The sequence below is a fragment of the Perissodus microlepis genome, chromosome 7, assembly GCF_051167445.1.
Source record: "Perissodus microlepis isolate ML-2025 ecotype Zambia chromosome 7, ASM5116744v1, whole genome shotgun sequence".
NCBI lineage: Eukaryota > Metazoa > Chordata > Actinopteri > Cichliformes > Cichlidae > Perissodus > Perissodus microlepis.
The window spans coordinates 3,751,018-3,769,740 of NC_140467.1; the positions used below are offsets into that span (position 1 = coordinate 3,751,018).

At 45.1% G+C, this 18,723-nt stretch overlaps 1 protein-coding gene across 1 annotated transcript; it reads right to left on the reverse strand.

Annotated features, from left to right (window-relative positions):
• Positions 1-1,638: 1,638 nt before the first annotated feature.
• On the reverse strand, positions 1,639-17,806 carry tshz3a (teashirt zinc finger homeobox 3a). Its single transcript, XM_084932868.1, has 2 exons — positions 17,397-17,806; positions 1,639-5,835 (listed from the first exon to the last, which is right to left on the reverse strand). Exons 1-2 carry the CDS (start codon positions 17,434-17,436, stop codon positions 2,519-2,521), a joined length of 3,357 nt encoding a protein of 1,118 aa, XP_084788994.1. The 5' UTR covers positions 17,437-17,806; the 3' UTR covers positions 1,639-2,518.
• Positions 17,807-18,723: the final 917 nt, after the last annotated feature.

Here is an 18,723-nt window from a genome sequence, read left to right on the forward strand (position 1 = left end):
TGGATAACACATCTAATCTCCTCTTTATTATTGCAGAAAAATACAACTGAGAGGAGGTTTGTGTTCTTCATTCTAAATAATTGGCTTTAGTAAAGCTGCTCCTTCTACATTGCTCTCAAGCAGCCACTATAATGCTCATTCAAGCAGAAGTCCAATCATTTAGCCTTCTCCCTCCAGCCCCTCATTAACCCTCAAAGTGTCAACCATCTCATTAATGTCCCCAACCATCCTCACCCCAAGTCCATCACTAAGCCCAAAGCGTTATCAACACATACAGTGGTGAAAAAAATTGATCACGTCTGAGAGGTAATTTTATATCTGCAAGGACTCGGTAAGCTCTGGAAACTCACAAGATATTCAGTAAGGGTGCTCAGCCTTTTTCATTTGCATTATCAATGGCTACCGGCCCGAATCCCATCTTTCAATTATCATCCTTTGTTAAGGGCTTTATTCTGCTTGTCAGATGTGAGTCATCGCTGGGTTCTCCCACAACGTTTCACCAATGTATCCTAAACGTCGGAGGGCTGGGAGCAAGTCTGAGGCGGTAATGAGTTTGTGTGAGAAGACGGGGTCAGGACACAGTGTGTGTGTGTTAATTAATCTGTTCCCGGGTGGGAGGAACTGAAGCGAGATGATGAGATTTAAGAGAGTAAATGGGTGTGCTGCACTCGAGCTGTCCTCTGCTGAGTGAACGAGCAGGGTTAGAGGCTGGGCAAATGGCCGTCGTCATAGTAACCATATAACTTCCCCAGCCCTGAGTCACTTAGTCAGTCAGTCATGACAAGCAAAGGTGGGAACATCAAACACAAAGAACATGATGTCCCCAGGCGTCTTCGAGTAAGGCTAAGGTAGCTGGTCAAAAATTGAAAGAGTAAATATGACCGTTCGAGTGTGTGTGTGCGTGCGTGCGCCTCCATCACGCCTGCTGAAAAATATTAAAAAAACAAAAAAACAACACTCTCATTATATGGCACTGAGCCTGAATTGTGACTACTCTGATAGCATCAACACCTGCCAGTAATATTGTTAGATCCAAAAGCCTGCTTTGAGGGAATAGCACCTGTCTGTGCATTCTGCACCACTGTCAACTTGTCTCTGTGTGCGTATATAGGATCTGCTTTATTTTTTTCAAGGGACAGTCTTGGAGTCCAGGTGTGTGCCAGATCTGCTGTCTATGCCCAGGGCTCCTGATGGCATCCAAGCCCCCGTGGTAATCAGCCCACTCTGCCTGCTGTTGCAGCTCGCCTGCCTCCTCCTCCTCCTCCTCCAGTGGCTCGTTTCAGAAACATCTGGTGGTTTACATGCAGCACACACCACCTGCCAGACGCCTTGCAGGCAGTGGCACCGCTTGCACCTCTACAGTCCGCTCCACAACAACGCAACAACATAGAAATCACCGCGAACACTTGACAAATTGTAGTTGTGGAGACAACTGCACTGGAAAATGTTGAGTTTTAAAGTTCTGTTTAGTGTATCTGCAGATGTAGCCTGGTGAGCAGCTGATTTGTAAAGGCTTACTCAAAGTGGGACAAAAGAGGGGAGGGCTGAGGTTCTCTTTTTTCGGCAACATTCGGCCAATACTGTGATGTTTGTCTTCATTAAATCCACCCTGATCAACAAATATAAAAGAACACAATGTATTTTTGCAGCAATTAATTTGATTTAATCATAGAAGCACAAGGCATTAACATATCTGTATTGGGTTTTTTTTTTATCAAATAACATTTATAAAACTATTGTGCAAAACAGTGTCCTTTTTAATCTTCTTCAAAGGCTCTGCACCAGTGGATAGTCATAGTCCTCTTAAATTAGGAAATATAACAAGTATGCATAATTTAAACAGCAAATCATAAGCTTACACACTATATGTACATTTTTACACAGACCTGGATTTTAGTGCCCCTTAATCAGTGATAAAGAACAAGGCAGCTTTTACAATCAGCAAAAAACAAGACCGCACAGAGAAAACTATAAAACAAGCAATGAACTTCTGCTGTTTGGCAGATTCTTTAAAGGAGCTTTCCCAGGCATTTGGCTGTTTTAATGTGTTGATGACCAGTTTGGAAGGGCATTTTAAAATCTAGACAGGATAGGACTGTACAAATGTAACAGCAAAACATGCAGTCTACCAGCAAATCGAAAGCAAACTCACAAAAATACAAAATAAATACAATAAAATTAGTACATTTCAAGTCAATAGTTGACTCTCGAGTCAAAAGATTCACCGAAATAATCGTGAAACAATCCGTCTCACAAACGTGAACACAGACTGAGGGAGCTGAATAGCTTTGACCTACAGTATATTTTAAAGTGAAATAAATGTCTTTTGAAATACAGAGAAATCAGAAATGTGTATAGGCTGAATAGATGTAAACACCTTGTGCTGAAATTTTTAACAGTAGTTCATGGCAACTTTGTGCATTACCACACTTTTCGAATATTTTGTTTTTCATTTTATCTTTTTTAACAGTCTGTCATTCTACATATGTTTTACAGTATTTCTACTGCTAAGAGGGATTTAACATTTCTCCGTCTCACACACGTATAGCAGATGGTCCTCTGGAGACTTCCCATGGCTCTTGCTGAGGTGAAGCTTGATGGCATGCTTAGTGGCAAACTTACGGACACAGAGCTGGCAGCGATAAACTCCCCCATTACTACTGCAGTCATCTTGCGACTGTGGAGGAAGAAAGGACTCCAGGGGCACTACTTTCTCAGTGAGAGTCTGAGAGTCCCTGACAGTCTGTTTGGGAGACAGTTTGGCCAGGTCCCTGATTCTGAACCCCAAGTGGGCTTCCAGGTGGCATACGTAAGCTGCTGGGGTTCGAATCTGCGAGGCACAGTCACTGCAGAAGAATATAGGTTGTCCGGAATCTAGGTTCTTCAGGAACTTCGTTCTGCCCGTTCTCCGTAGCTGGTACTTCACGTTGGCCAGCCAGTGGCTGATGGTGGTCATGGAGAGACCCGTGAAACGAGATATGTGCATTCTTTCTTGTGGGCTGAGGTCATTAATGATATATTTCCCCTCTGACGTCTGCCTCAAGCTCGAGGCAAACTGGGCCTGCAGAAGAAGGAGGTGCTGTGGGTTCCAGTTGGAGTGACGACCCTTTCGTTTGTGGCCATGCAGGGACACGTCATCATCGTCGTGGGTAGAGCCCACAACTTCAATTTTATCCGTCACACGTGGGCGTGACGCCGACTTTGTGACATGGTGGGACTGTGTAAGGTTTCTCAGCATGTCTGAGATATCCGACAATGCATTTTCGTGTAGAGGGCTGCTGGATGTGTATGGAGAGACCACTGTTAGCTTTGCAGGAGTAACAAGAGAGATGGGAGAGACTGAGGAGGCCGTGGATGAGGGCGTTAGAGGAGCTGAGTTTACAGAGTCCCCTCGATCGCTTTTCCCTTTTGTAAGGTCCATGGGTTGGTCATCATTTGGCTGGCAAAAGCTATTGTTATTAGCTACACTTTGCTTTTTGGTCTGTGATGGAGGAGCAGCCACAGCGGCCTTCTCAGCCATGCTCTGGCTGAGCCTAGAGAGGAGACTCAAGGGATCTTGGTTTGGCAAAGAGGGCTTGGCTGCTTTCCCCAAGTGAATGTTCATTACTGACTGAAGAGCACTTAGAGGGTTGACAAAGGGCTGCTCTGGAGGAGTGTGACCAGTGATAATGGCGGTGCTGCATCTCAGTGCAGAGGCAAGCGGGGATTTCACTGCTGCTTCTCTCATGGGTTCGGTTGCTGGAGATGTTCTGTCACCATGGCTTCCCCTGTCGCTATTGGTTGGGGTAACTTCCCTCCATTCCCGAGGCGAGTCTGCCTCCCCTCCCTTGTGGGATTCTCCAGCCTCACTGCTGCAGGGGGAGAATTGGTTCTCCCTCTTTGGAGATAACTGCTTAACTCTTTGTTCTACTTTTGCTACTTTCTCAGTCACTTTTTTCACTAAGTCTTCCATTGCCTGAAAGTTGTTGCTGGGAAAAAGTGATGACTGACTATGTGGTGGGGAAATGAGGGGCTGGTTCTTGGCAAGGGAGGACGGCGCTCCATCGCCTCCATTGAACAAGAACTTCATCTGTGAATTCTTTTCCATGCTTCCTTGTTTAAGGGCACTGGGGAACTGGTAGGCAGCATGGATGCTAGGATAGCCTCCCCAGCTTGGATTGCCGCTCTGTGCCTTATTGATGGCTGATGTCACAGTGTTTTCCAGTGATTTCAGAATATCCAATCCCCCTTTAGGGCTTTCCTTCAGGTCCTCTTCGGTAAGGTAGTTATATTTCGAAATGTCGTATTTTTCCTCCCTCTCAGTATCTTCCTCCTTACTAACAGTAACTGCAACTTGCTTTTCATTTCCTATTGCCTCCTGCTTAGTGCATTCCTCCTCAACCTCCTCTTTCTTGATCTCTTTGAGGGGAGGGGAGGTGGCCGGGGGAGTTGTGGTAAGTTGAGTTTGAAGAGGCGGAGGGGAGAAGGTAGAGGGTGCAAGAGGTACAGACTGGACCCTCTGTTCTGTAGGTGTGGTAACTCTCCCGGGATTGGGGGAGGTTGCCTCGGGAAGTGTTTTGATTCTCTTTCCCACAGAGCTGGTCACCCTCAGGAAGTGTCCTGTCACCATCATGTGGGTCCTCAGCTCTTGGAGTGTATTGTGGGAACTCCCACACTCCATGCACTTGAGGATCTGAAATTTGTTGGATTCAAATTGCCAAGCATAGCTAGCACCATTCTGGTGTCCATAGCGGTTATTTGGGTGAGTGTATGGGCTGGAGGAAGGTTTCTGTGAGGATTCACTAAGTTCTCCTTGTAGGTGTTTAGCTTTAGGGGTTCCTTCTCTAGAGCGCGGTGTAGCACTGAGGTCTAACCCCACAAGTCCCCGCTTCTTTGAAGACATGATTTTGGCTGCCACAGGGGCCATGGGCTCCTTCAAAGGCACTTTCTGGTAGTGTTTGGTCTTGATCATGTGGACACTGAGGTCCTGGAGGGATTCAAAGGAATGGCCACAATACATGCATTTCAAAACTTTCTGGGCATCCTCTTTTCCCTCCATCTCCAACAGGGACCGCTTACGTGGTTTAGACCAGCGCTTTGCGCCACTGCCTGCCTTGTCCTGGTTGTCATCACGGTAGTGGCCTGTATCATTCATGTGAACTGTCAGCTCCACCAGAGTGTCATAAGCAGCGCTACAGCCCTTACAACGGAATTTACTGGCCCCAGTAAAGATTGAGCCAAACAGCTTTGGGTTTTGCCTGTGGAGTTGGACTGTACTAAAGAGGCTGGGCTCTGACTGAGCGGGGTGACGGCTATGTGGAGGATGCTGCTGTAGTGTCTTTGCCACTGCAGTTTGGTGCCAGTCATAGCTACCACTGCTACAGCTGCTACTGCTACTGGTGCTGTTACTGCGAGCTGGCTTCTCTGCAGAAGTCGAAGACTGCGCCGGTAGAGGTGTGGAGTTAAAATTTAGTGGTGACCACAAGGGGCTGGTGAGAAAGCTGGAGTAGATAGCCTTCATTTGTTCTAACGTGTCCATGCCTATGGGAGGCGTCTTGCTGTCAGCATTTATAGATGCTGTGACAACGCTCCCCTCAACTTTTCTGGAGGGGCTCTCGAAGTCTGAAAGACGGTCACTAGTCTCACTCACATGTGACTCACTGTCCATCTCTTGTCCTGAGAGCTCTGTGGTCTCAGCTGATTCCTGGTCACATGCCTGCTCCTTGGCAGTCTCTACACTTTGCTCCACAAACTCATCTTTCATGGGAAGGTCGTCCTGAGGGGTTGAGGGCAGGTCGTCCGCTTCTGCTTCCTCATCCTCCACATGGTGCTCTGTCAGCTCGTCGGGAGAATAAGCTGCAAGGAGAACCAAGACAAAGAGAGAAGGAAAGAGATGAGTTAAACTGCAGGGAGTGAACACGCTATGTTAGAATAACTGGAGAAAAAGTTTCCCTGCTATGTGTGCCCGAGGACTCCCAGGGATAAATGAGCCATCTGTGTGGGAGCCTTTAAAGCTGAGCTGAGAAATTACAGTCATCCCATTTCACCTCATCAACCGTTGAGGTGTTATTTTCCTCTAGGCGAGCCTGTATTTATATACTACCCCAGCCACACGGAACTTATGCCTCCCCTCTTTTCACTCCTTCTATTGGAGGAAAACAAAAAAGAAATATCTTGGCAAAAACATAATGCACCATTTTATTTATCTCAGGGCGCAACAGCTTGAAATGAAAACTAAATCTGAAATTAATGAAGCCCAATCTCACTGTGGCATTCTCCTCTGGGGTAATAAATGAGTTGGATCAACCTCCATCTGTCAGTTAATATGTCTGACGCCTCTTCATCTGCCTCTTCTCTGATTATACACACATACATACTGACACACACGCACACAGGCAAAGAGCATGTCTTCAAGAATTTCAAGAAAGGGATGTCAAAATTTTGTTGATGAAATGCAGATATGTTGAATAGACACCACACAGTTTCATCTGCACTGAAGTAAGTTCACTAGTTTTTTTGATACGACAGATAATCAGTACTCCTTGTTCAAACTATACACCTAAAGACCCAAAGAGTGTTAAATATCACATATAAGACATTTTTAAACAGACAAAGAATTCTATAATTAAAATCAAAGGAAGCGGGGATAAAGAGAACGAGGCGAGACTGAGGACGGCTGACACGACGGCGATGCATAAGTGACCTGTCACTTTGCATGGTGGCGTCTACAGCTCACACAGAGACCGATGAGTCTATGTGCGTTGGTGTGTGTGCACTGCATCCCCCATCCCTCCACACACACAACCACTATGTCTTTCGTGATGATGAGCCTACCCACCTAGCACCGACTCGCCCAGCACACGCCCCCTTTTCCGCAGTGTCACCGAGCCCCTGCTCCCTCGCTTCCTGACCACCTCACTCACAAAACCACTCAACTTAAGGAAAAACAAATACTCTCAGAAAATAGTGGATGGCCTGTGGACAGGTCTGAGGCCATTTGGACAATGTTGTAAACCAAGACAAATACTACGGCAAGAACCTTTAGGTATAGGCTAAACGGTTTGAGCACTCACGCACAGTCGAGTCTATGTGTGTGGACACAAACAGATACACACACGCCCACACACACACGCGCTGTGACTAAATCCTTCATCCCCCACCTCCCCATGCACTCACATCCAGTCTAAACAAAAATGTCATAGCTGAAATAACTCTCATTTCCAGTGCTAACAGCCAATCTCTAGGCAGCCATGCGGCTGGCGCTGGTCTGATTTGGGCCCTGGGGGCACAGTCAGCAGGCAGCCCAACTGAGAGGCCAGCCTAATGGAGACCTGGCAGGTGCGGCCCACTCTTCGTCCTCCCGGAGATTTGGTTTGTCACTGGGTATCCATTACCTGCCATTCTCCGCTGATAGGCCCCGACAGCCCTGATCAAAAGATGTCGTTGGGCCCCAGTCCGCTTGGCAGTCAGTGGCATGTCGTTTGTAAAAAGGGCCAAGCAGGGTGTAAATAAAATGACATGATCACTTCCCCGGCCCCTCATGTTCTGGACACAATTATGATAATGTGGACGTTGAAGGGGAGGGAGGGGTCTGGGAGGCTGGTGAAGTGGGTGAGGAGGTAAATTGCTCACCCTCAGGAAAACATGCAAGAGAGATATCTCTGTACAACCAGTGCTGAAGTGACTTCCACATCCTTCTTTTCTTTTGCTTTTGGAAGGTCATGTCTGATTCTCATTTAAACGACTAAAACCAGCCAGAATGAGGTAGTTACCACATTTGTGTATCAACTAGCTACATCTCTTGACTGAATCGTCATGTCGCCTTTCTCATCCTTCAACACAAAAGCATTCCGAGCATTTCTTTGCATTGTCTGGATATTTCAACAAACTGTTGCTTGAATAAATTCTATATCTACATCACGCCATTGCATTTGTAAGCCTTGCCAGGTCCCGTTCTTAACCTGGTAGTAAATGTTTTACATTTTGTACTAACAGAGCTCCAGTCCTATGGTTTATTGTTCATTTGTCATTAAGCCTAGAAAGCACCGAAAGGGGGAGTGAAGTCCAAAAGGACCGGCTATAAAAACCTATAGAGTCAAACCATGCTCCCAGGCAATTTAAAATGCAAAACAAAAACCATTATGTCTGAGCACTATCTGTTAATTTAATCCCCAATGACTGATAATCCATCACACAGGGCGACAACCACATCCAATTATTCTCCCTGCCTTGACTGACAACAGAGGTGATTTATCAAGCTAATAAAAGGTGATGGGAGTATAGAGGCTCCCTTAGAATAAATTATGAATATTATGAATACAACAATACTCCTGGATGCAGTCTTAACTAATATCTGAGCATATGGTGTAAGACCAATGTATGAATTTTCCTAGTGTGTGCGTTGGTGTGAGAAGCAGAGAAAAAAAAAAGGAGATTGCGTGTGTGTTCATGTAATGATAAACTGAGCTGAAGCCATGTGGGGGAAAGACAAGAATCATTAGGTTCTATGAATGATTCCTTTAGGGAGGAGAAATGGGGTGGAGGGGTTAAGAGGGGTAGGAGGTGCACATTCACACACTCAACATCTCAGTCACAGCTCACACAGAAATAGCAATAACGACTTCACACAAACACACAAACTGCAGAAAATCTAACTCTCGCAAGCCGAAACACACGTTTCACCTAATGTAAAAATACACAACCTCAAATACGCTCTCGCATAATTACCAACACAACTACTCAGTCGGTTATGACACCCCCCACCCCGCCTCAACAAACACAAACACACACTTGTACACGCATGTAGATGCAAGCGATGAGGAAAGACAGTGACATCTTGGCATGCAGGAGGCATTCCTGTGGAGTATCATTTTCATAAACATAAGGGCCGCAGACGAGGAGGGAGAGATCATCTGATAGAAATACTGCAGTGCTGCTCTGACGATCAGGAACAACAGAGAGGGCAGGGACAGGGGGGTGATTAAGCAGGAAGGTGCTGAGGCTAAAGCTGAGGCTTTAAGTGTCACTTTCTGTCTGTCTCTTTCCTTCTGTCCTTTGGGTTTTTTCTCCTCAAGTGCAGTTGAAAACATTGTTTTTGATGCTACGCTTTAAACAGTTTTTGTATGCATATGGAAAATACGGCGTGTGTTCCTGAAAGCCAAAAACTATGTAATTTTACATTTGCAAAAGGGAGAAACACTCAGTAGCCTGCATAATTACGTATTTATTAGCAAATGTAAATTTGCGGAAGACACAAATAGGTTTTCATCGAGCTACAAATTCTTCTAGACCCCTTTCTTAAGTTACCCCCTTGATGACCAAAGGGAGTGTCTGTGATCTGGTTTTCACAGCTGGGGAAACAGTCTGGGGGCCGGATCACACCCAACGCAAGCAGGGTAAACAGGATGTGTCATTAAAATCTCTACCTGTGTCTGACCCTTATACTCAAATGACTGCCTCGTCAAGAACACAACCTTGCTAGAGGCATCGTAGGAGAGTCCTTTACGCGGTCATCATGAGCACAATATTTTATTTGTCGGGTTTTTCCGCACTAAAACAGGACACCGCCTGTATAACAGATGGCTGTAAATTGCAGAACAAAAGCACCGCATCTTCATTTCTTTTCCTAAAATTATTGTGCAAAACTACTGCTATTAGTAACAATCTGTAAAATGTTTTTAGCTACGCCACAAACTAATGTATTGCAGAGTGTAAATCCAGCGTGTACATTATATAGAATTACTTAGACAGAAAAGAGAAGTAAGACATATAATCTTTACATTCTTGGGAAAATAAAATGGAAATTAATACTGCCGAAGGAGCATTGTCTGTGTGGGTTTTATGGTTAGATCACCTTCAGTGCACAAAGACACAACCGGGATCCAGGGAGGGAGCAGGAAGCATGAGTGGTCTCTAATAGTTTACTGTAAAAGAAAAGTTCTGCAGTGGTAATCAAAAGGCTACAACAAAAGGCTAAAAGTAGCTTCCAACACAAGAAAGTGAAGCTCTGCAAGGAGAGGGTTAATCTGTATGAAAACATGGCGTGTGTGTCTCGACATGTGTACAATATTTTAGCTGGAACTTGACATCCTTAAACCAACACGAGCCCTCAGCGGGGGGCTCTTACCAACAGGAAAAACCTCCAGCACATTAAAGAACAGGAAGTAACCTTCAAAAAACCGCTACAAACCACTGCTTCTTACTCAAGTTTTGCAGCGATCTAAACCTCTCTAATAGATTAGAATAATTTAGTCTAAAACAGCCCCATTCTGTCAAAATTGCAGCAGATCAGGAACATACCTAAAATGCCTTTCTCTTGTACACATTTGTCAAAGTAACACACTCAATCAAACTTAGTTCTCTTACTCTTTTCCCTTTGATCCTCACAAGCTGGCTGAAAGTCCCATGAGAAAAAAATGAAACAGGTGATGTGTGATTATTTTAAAAATTAACAAGCTCTGACATAAGTCGCTTTTTCAGATATGACCGCAGAAGACTGTCTTGTGCTGCTCTCTTTTTGTAGGTTTTTAATACATTGCTTTGCTGCCTCATTGTGCTTATACAAGCTATCGTGTTACAGGCAATCGTGGATGTCTTTGTCATTTTTTATTTGTGTGTGTTCTCTACCCCCTGATGGCATTGTGAATACATTGTGTCCGCCGATTGTAGTGGAGGATGTGTGATATGGGAGATGGGAAAAACAGAGAGATCATTCTGGCCCCAGGCAAAGCTTAGGGCTGAACCTTGTCAATGCACATGGTAAGAGGAGGGAGAGAGAAAGTGAATAGAGTCAACCCTCAGCTGCTTGTTGTGTTATAACTGGACTTCAAAGCTGCCAGCTGCAAATACAGACCTACAAGACCCGAAACTTCATCTAGTTTATCTAGAATGAGACAAACTACAAGCACACAAAGTCCTCCTGTTTCTTACTATAATCTCCATCTAATATTGAATACTATAAGTTAACCGAAGCCATAAAGTCCTATTTCAGAGCAATAGGTGATAAAATTTTAGAGAAGAAAAAAAATACACACAAACTACTTCCACAGGCACGGAAATAAAAGGCAGTAATAAGGACTGAGGCTCCAGAGGAAGGTGATGTTCCAGTCTGATGTGCACATCAAGCCTGTCTCGTCTGATGATACGTAGTCAGTCAAACTTCCTTCAACTATTCCACATCTTCCCTCATTCTTTCCATCATTTTTTATATACGCCTTACTTGAGCAGCTCTCAAGCAAAGTTTCGTGAAGCAGAACTGCTGCTCATTCCTACATTCCTTGAACTGTTTAGGCCTCATATAACAACGTTGTTAAAAAGTCACTGGGCTGTGTGAATGGGGCAAAACAGAAAGACAGCAGGCTGAAAGCCGGACTAAAGCTAAACTAAGGATATCAAGCCAGCTTCAAATACTGGGACTATTTTAGTTTAGACTTTCTGACATTCTAGTTTGCGCAATCTGAAATACTTTCTAGTGGGGGCATGCATATGTGCACCTGAACCTGTAGCAAACATAAACACAATTATCTGTAAATGTAATTCCACGCACCAGGACTCGTGCCTATAAGTCATTCATGTCGTTGCATTGCAAGACAGCATGCAGTAAAACCGCATTAGTACAGTAGATCAAAGCCGTAACAGTTTGCAATGGCTAGCTTAGTTAATCATTTTGATGTTCATATTTATTTTCAACTCCTAGTGTTTTCATAACTGGATTAAACTGGACTGGTCCAATCTGCCCTCATTTTCTGTGCTACGTGAAGTAAGTTGTCACTCTCAAAGTGATATCATGGCGGTGCCACAGCAAGGGAGACAAGTATGTAGGGGTTTTTCTCATTACAAGTAGCTTGAGTAAAATATTTACACGACTGGACAGAAAAAAACCGACTGACTGAGATCCAGTTATGTTAGTCAAAATGAAGACCCAAAGAGTGCGAGCCTAAACCAAAGGACAGCCTCTGGGGTTGCCTTTTTTTGTTTTTGATGTTAAAAGTCGAAACTTTGGGTCAGAGCACAAGGTGAAGGGTATAAAATCAGGACTGGGGAGTGGGATGACCGAACCCCTCTCAAAACACACAGCTGCTGCCGTGATCGCCTAGCAACGAGGAGGTGATGGACGCAGCCTGAAGATGGATGGCCACCATAAATCACAGGAGTGTGTAGGAGGAGGAGGTAGGACACAGAGAGAAGGCAACATGAAGAGGACAAAAACAAAAATGTGTTTTCCAGTTTTCTGCCGCAGCAGCACCAGCAGAGCTGGCTCCACTTTTCACGATTGTTGGGGAATGATGTGGGTCTGGGGACTCTTCTGGGCAAAACTAAATGGAAATTTCTGGGTAATCATTACACTGGGTTATAAAGGATCCAATGGATTGCTGTATAAGGCATAATTGCAATAAACTCTATAGTGGCTTCTACCTGCCCTTTTACGTCTGGAGAGTTTTTTGCGATTCAACTAACTTTTTTAAAGATGATAAAAATGACAGACTATACCTTTCATAAAGCAACCCTTCAGGCAAGGCAATCTGGGTAGTGTAGTTGCGGGATAAACATCCCTGGGCTATCTGATTATGGCTTACTGCAGCGGCACTGGTGTCTAGTAACACTCAGAGAGAGCGCTCAGCCATCCATCACGCAGTGAGTGTCTGTCTAAGGCTTTCCACCCTGCTTCTTCTCGTCCTGGCTCTCCAGTTACAGCCATACACGGCCGGCCTAAATAATATTCTTCATGATAAATGGCACTATAAGCCTGGTATCCATCATTAATCTGATTTTTAAAGAAGCATCCATCTTGGAGAGAGCCTGTTAGGGCCACGGGAGAGCAGAGCAGCTCGGGTTCATTTAAAGGCCAGGCTGCTGCATGAGTGATACCTGTCAGCCCTGTTCATCAGGGAGCAGCACACACACTCACGCAGCATTAAACACTGGCGCCATATGGCCACATCTGCGCACAGACACACACACCTCTACAATGCCTCCAAGCGTCCTCGTTGTGCATATATTATGAGTAAACAACGCTAACACACTTGTCGGACTTGTATACTCACAAAGCATATTTCTCCCCTTCATTCGACATCCAGAGATGTGTCATGGAAGAACATTCTGTCACTCATCAAAACACAACTCGGTGTAACTCAATCCTCTCTGTCATCTCGAAAAAATCTCCCCTCCCAAACGCTTCTCCTTAAGGGTTTCAGGAAATCTCACTCGCCCCTGGAAAAACTCTCCCAAACTCATACACAAACAACTGTTTTTTGTGTGAAACTCTGCTGACTTTACACCTCATACTACGTCTCTTTGTTTCTCTCAGTGCAATCTCTGTCTTGTTTTCCCCTCTTTCACTCTCTCTTTCTCTCTGCCCCCTATCCACCTCCCTTCTCTGTGTGTCTGGTAAAGCCCGTTTGATAAATGACACACGTCAGCGTGTCAGAAGCGAAGGGTGGGTCAGTGATAAATGACTCTGTTGAAAAGGAAATCGGCTCTCTGGCATGGCTTGGCTATTCTCCTCCTGGATTGGGTTTCAGGACCCCTGAAGACCGGAGCAGCTCAGTTTCCCCCAAAACAGCACACATCCCACCAGGCTCTAACACTCTCTAACGCTCTCTACCTCTGGGAGGGGTGGGAGGGTGGTGGGTTTGGAAGGATCCAGCCTGTCCCAATTGTCGCCACAGTGCAGCTGCATCTATCACAACAGCAGTGGGACTATTTTTACAAAGCCTCCGACTCGGTGCCCAGACAGCAGTCTCAGCTGAAAACCTCGGCTGAAAGCACACTGAAAGCTGAAAGGGAAGAGTGTATGGCTAACGGTTTTCTATTTGTGACACTACTACAGCACTTACACTCTTCTTTTGCTCTCAGAGCCCAACCCAATGGGTTGACGTCTGCCAAGTGCGTGTTAAAAAGGAGAGAAGGCCCATTTCAGCGCCCTCGCTCTTCTTCTCGTCATCCCGCCCCCCTAACCCTCCACCACCCACCCCCATCACCACCACCAGCTCCTCCTCCCCTTCCTCCCCCTTCTGCCCTCGTTCTCTCTTCTCTTACACTATCTCTTTCAGTCACTTGCTGGCAGGGTGGCACTGTTATCATTACACAGGCAGGATTTATGGAGTCAAGGCCTATGGCAAAAACAAAAAGGCGTCTGTCAATACCTGTGGGAAACATTCTGTCAGCCTTCCTCCTCCTCCTTTCACTGGTGCTCACAGCCTCATTAGGTATGCACTTATCAGACACATAGATCACAGACGTGACTCAACCTCACCGGAATCCAGCCACAGGACTTTCATTAGCAACGGGCCCAGCAAGGCCAAAACACTTGCCTTGCTCACACCTGCAGACAACAGCAGCTGAGGAGACGTATTGTTGTTGAACCTCGCTAGCGCTGTCACTGCGTTTGTCGGTTGGACAATTAAGTCCAAACTTGCAGTCCCCTGCTGTTTCCAAAAGGGCGTGCTTTTCACACATAAACAACAGGAAGGCAGACAGATATAAAAGCGTACTTAATTTCACTTGGTGCTTTTACAGCCCATTCAGAACATATGGGTGTGCGTCTGCAATGTGTGCTGTAAACGCTTGTATCTTTACTGGTGTCAACACTCTGTGTTTGTTGTTTCTTAGCTGGCACACACACAACTGATTTGCTAAGAAAGAGGTGGGAAGAGAAGAAAAAGTGGAGACTTCTTAGGCCTGAAGGGTTCAGAGAATTACAACCTGACCGCAGCAGGTGGTTTGTAATTATCATTCCCGTCCATAGTATCAGTAAGTCAAACCACATACACATTCAAACCCAACAAATTCAAAGGTAGATGCCCACTTATTTAAGTGTATACTCACTCACCCGCTCGTAGACAAACATAAGTGATGGCTGCCAGTTTGGCAGCTGTAATCCCGACCCTGCAGAAAGAAGAAACTGTTGCTGTGGAGTCCTGTCCAAATCAGACCGACTTCCCCATCCTTCTGCATCTACATCACACCCTCTCTCAGACTAACTCTTACACAAACGAGCAAAGCACAGCGTTTTGAGAATGAAAAGGGCAGGATGGATTTCGCTGTGGTGGTGTGACAATGCACTGACACGAGCTGCAAACAGCTGCGTCTTCGCCCTCATGTTGTAAAGCCTATGTCGACTTCCTGTTAAGTCGACGGAGTATTTCAACTTTCTGAAGCCATTTCAACAGCTTCGGGACCCTGAGCTGGTGGCAAATTCACGAAGGGCTCTACATTTCCACAGCCGGGAAAGTCTCGCTCTCTCATGTTTGCTCGCCTGTTTATGTGGCCAGCTGCCCTTGGCTGTTAAGAGCACTCAGACCTGACCCAGGTACGCAGGCCCATTTGTCACCTGCAGCAGAAAATTGAGTTACAGCACAACCAAAGGCGAGCGGCTCTGTGTAATATCAAGTTGATTACATCAAAGTGGTGGCAAACCTCATTGGGCTGGGCACCCCGAGCTTGTCATCTCCAATCACAGGGCCTGTCAGGACTCCATCAGCCTCACGGCTAATTGGACCAACGCTAATGAAGCAGGCAAAACAAGTTTTCTACTGTGGAGAGAGAAACCCTCTCAGACAGGAAAGAAAGAGAGGGAGAAGCCGAGAGTGTGTTTGAGAGACAATGAGAGAGAGCAAAGCAGGGTGGTGTGTGCGTGTATATGTGTGTGTGAGGTGGAGTGTGTGTGTGTGTGTGTGTGTGAGGTGGAGTGGGGGGGGGGGTAGATTTTTCATGCAAGTCTCAAGGTTGCAGTGGGCTGACTCTCCCCCTAAGTCCCTAATCAAGGCCCATCATCTGTCATCCTTTTCTTTGCTCTCTCTATCACCATGCTCTGTGCTGCAATCAATTCATCATCACCCTTTGTGTGCCACTGAACAGTTGACAACTTTATAACTTGCAGCTGCACGGGTTGACTGACAGGGGTGGAAGGGGAGCATGAAAAAATGAAGAAATGAATAGATGAATGAATGAACAAAGAAGCCTGGTTTCAGGGAGAAAAAGTTGTTTTCTAAAAACACAAAACGATCTATATTACAGCCTTTTATTCCCTTTCGTCAACAGAGAAACAGCAGTGTAGCAGGGAAGAGAGAGGAGAGGAGGAGATGAAAAAAGAAAAACATCCTTCTCACTGATCTGAAATCAGAAAGCTTTCAGTCATTCTTTATGTGCTCCCCGCGGCCACTCTGAGCCAGTGAGCATGTACATTAGGCTGGGGCATTTTGATGAAATAAAAGCCCAGGCCAGCTTATGGCTAAACAGAATGGGAGCACTCACTCAGCTTGTCTCTGATTGACCATTAAAGCCATTGATGAATGGGCCTGTCAGGGGAGAGACAATTAAATCAAACATGAAACAAAGCCGTTGTGACGGCCCGGTCTGACAGAGCAAACCCATTCCTCCCCTCCATTACATAGCACACAGCTCCTTTTACAACCCCTAACCCACTCCTCCCGCCTCCTTCACCCACTGTATGTGTGTAACTGTGTCTGCCTATGTGTGTTCAAAGTGAAGAAGTGAGCATGTGCACATGCAAGTGTGATGTTCTCTGCTGGAAGTATGTGTCTGCTTGTGTGTGTGTGATGTCTCACTGTGAAACCACTTTGTCCCCCCCTTCCTTCACTTTTTCGTGAGTCACTTGACCATCACGGTAATAGAAACTGTGTGTGTGTGTGTGAGAGAGAGAGAGAGAGTGAGAGCCAGTGTAAAAAAGTACACAGGGCCTTTCAAAGTGGTTTAAACGTGACGTCAGGGGCCTGCAGCACATGGTGGGAAGTGATTTTCTGATGCAAATCGGGAAGGATCAGATCAAAGCCGCATGACAGCCAATCAATCAACCGTCAAATCAGACATGGCAACTGTCGATTATGGCTCCTTCCAGCCCACGAAACCCCATTGTCTGCTCTCAAATTGTTTATCTTATCCCAAGAAAAGAAATACCTCAGAGGTAGAGTTTTTTTTCGCTTGTGCAAATAAGTTAAGCGCTGTGATCAAATGCGCACAAAGCCCTTACGCTCTTATGGCACGCCTCGGGCACTCGTTAAGAAAACGCCACTTATTTCCAGAGGTTTTACGCTTAAAGATCCAGTTTATATTACATCTCGATGCGGTAAACTATCATGGATTCAAGTTTGGAAAAATAGGAAGCGAAAGTTTACAGCGCCGACTCATCCGACCGGGGCACACCAGCCACTCTAAGCGAGAGCGAAAACGCAGAATGTTGTATATAAACTATACATCAGCTTTATATTGGTAATAGTTTCTATTAGGTCTCACAAGAGTAGCCAAGAGTGACAAAGCGCATCGTTGGAGAGAGAGGAAAAAACCCCGAAGTGAAAACGGAAATGCGGTGACTGGAAAGTGAGCTTTACAAAACAAATGAACCGCAGCTTTGCCACCGTGAGCCTTATTTTACGCATATAGTATTTGGCTCCACATACCTGCTGCGCGCTTCGGCGCTTCTTGTTTCCTCCGTGGCATTGTTTTTATAATCTGTGGGGATTTCCGTGAGAAGTCTTCTTTTTATTTCATATAGCTGCCCCCTCGCCGTATCCGGGAAGATCCACCTCTACTCAAAAAAGATTCACGCCTTCGTGTAGTAGACTGCACAACATCGGGGAGTCCGATGAAAAGAAAAACTAAAAACCATCGTCACTGGAATAAGGGCATGCACTGAGAAGTCAGCGGGAAAATACATAAACAAGGTGAGGGAGCATATTTTTGTTTTGGTGTGATCGCGTTAAGAATGTCAGCGGTGATAGCCAGCGTCCACCTCGGCTGCCTGGTCTGGCAACAGGCAAAGTTGAGGGATAAGAGAGATGATCGCGTCACTCACAGCAGGAGAATGGGCAAACCCACCGCTCCGTTAACTCTTTACTTCTCAGAGAGGGGCGGACACCACACACGAGTGTCCTCCTACCTCTGGTTTTCAGGCAAGTCAGAGGTTATTACACGCAGGCGGCTGATTATTACAAGCCACAAAACCACAGCTATCATAATGATTCCAGTAATACCACTAGGCACGTCAGTCTAACGAATAATCATAGAATGTAACGTTTATCACACGTTGTGACTTTGCTTTATTTATTAAAAGAACACATTTCCCCCGTTGTTTACTTACGTAACTATAATTTTCTTGCCACAATGATGCAGTGTATCTGTTACATTGTAATTCATTAATCTATATGACATTTTAACTTTTGATCAAGTTCTTATGATTTTCTTTTTGATTCACCAGTGTGTGTGTGTGTGTGTGTGTGTGTGTGTGTGTGTGTAAATAATCTCCCACAATTCAATCTTGTACTTTTTCATACTTATGGATCACAGCTGGACAAAACCAAAATTACTAGTATATAAAAGTTTTGATTCCATGGTTTATATTCAATGTGGTTAAACCTTTTTATTTTGTAACAGAATAAAAAAAAAAAAAAAATACAGTGTATAAAATATGGGTGGGGACAAATTAATAACGCAGTACAATAAGTACAATTGTATGTACAGTGTCAACGAAGACAATATGTACAGTATGTATATGCAATGTATTTATGTAATATGTTAAAGACATACAATCAATTATATATATAGCAGGAGATGCAAATAGAGAGGACAATGGCTCTCGGAGGCTTTTATACTGCATATTGTAAGTCATTTTCATTGCAAGCTCACATAGTCAAAATATTTTATAACTGATGAACAAAATTTGTAAAACAACCCCGCTCCACACCGCCTGAAAATGCAAACATGCCCGATGCCTCAGCCACGATATTT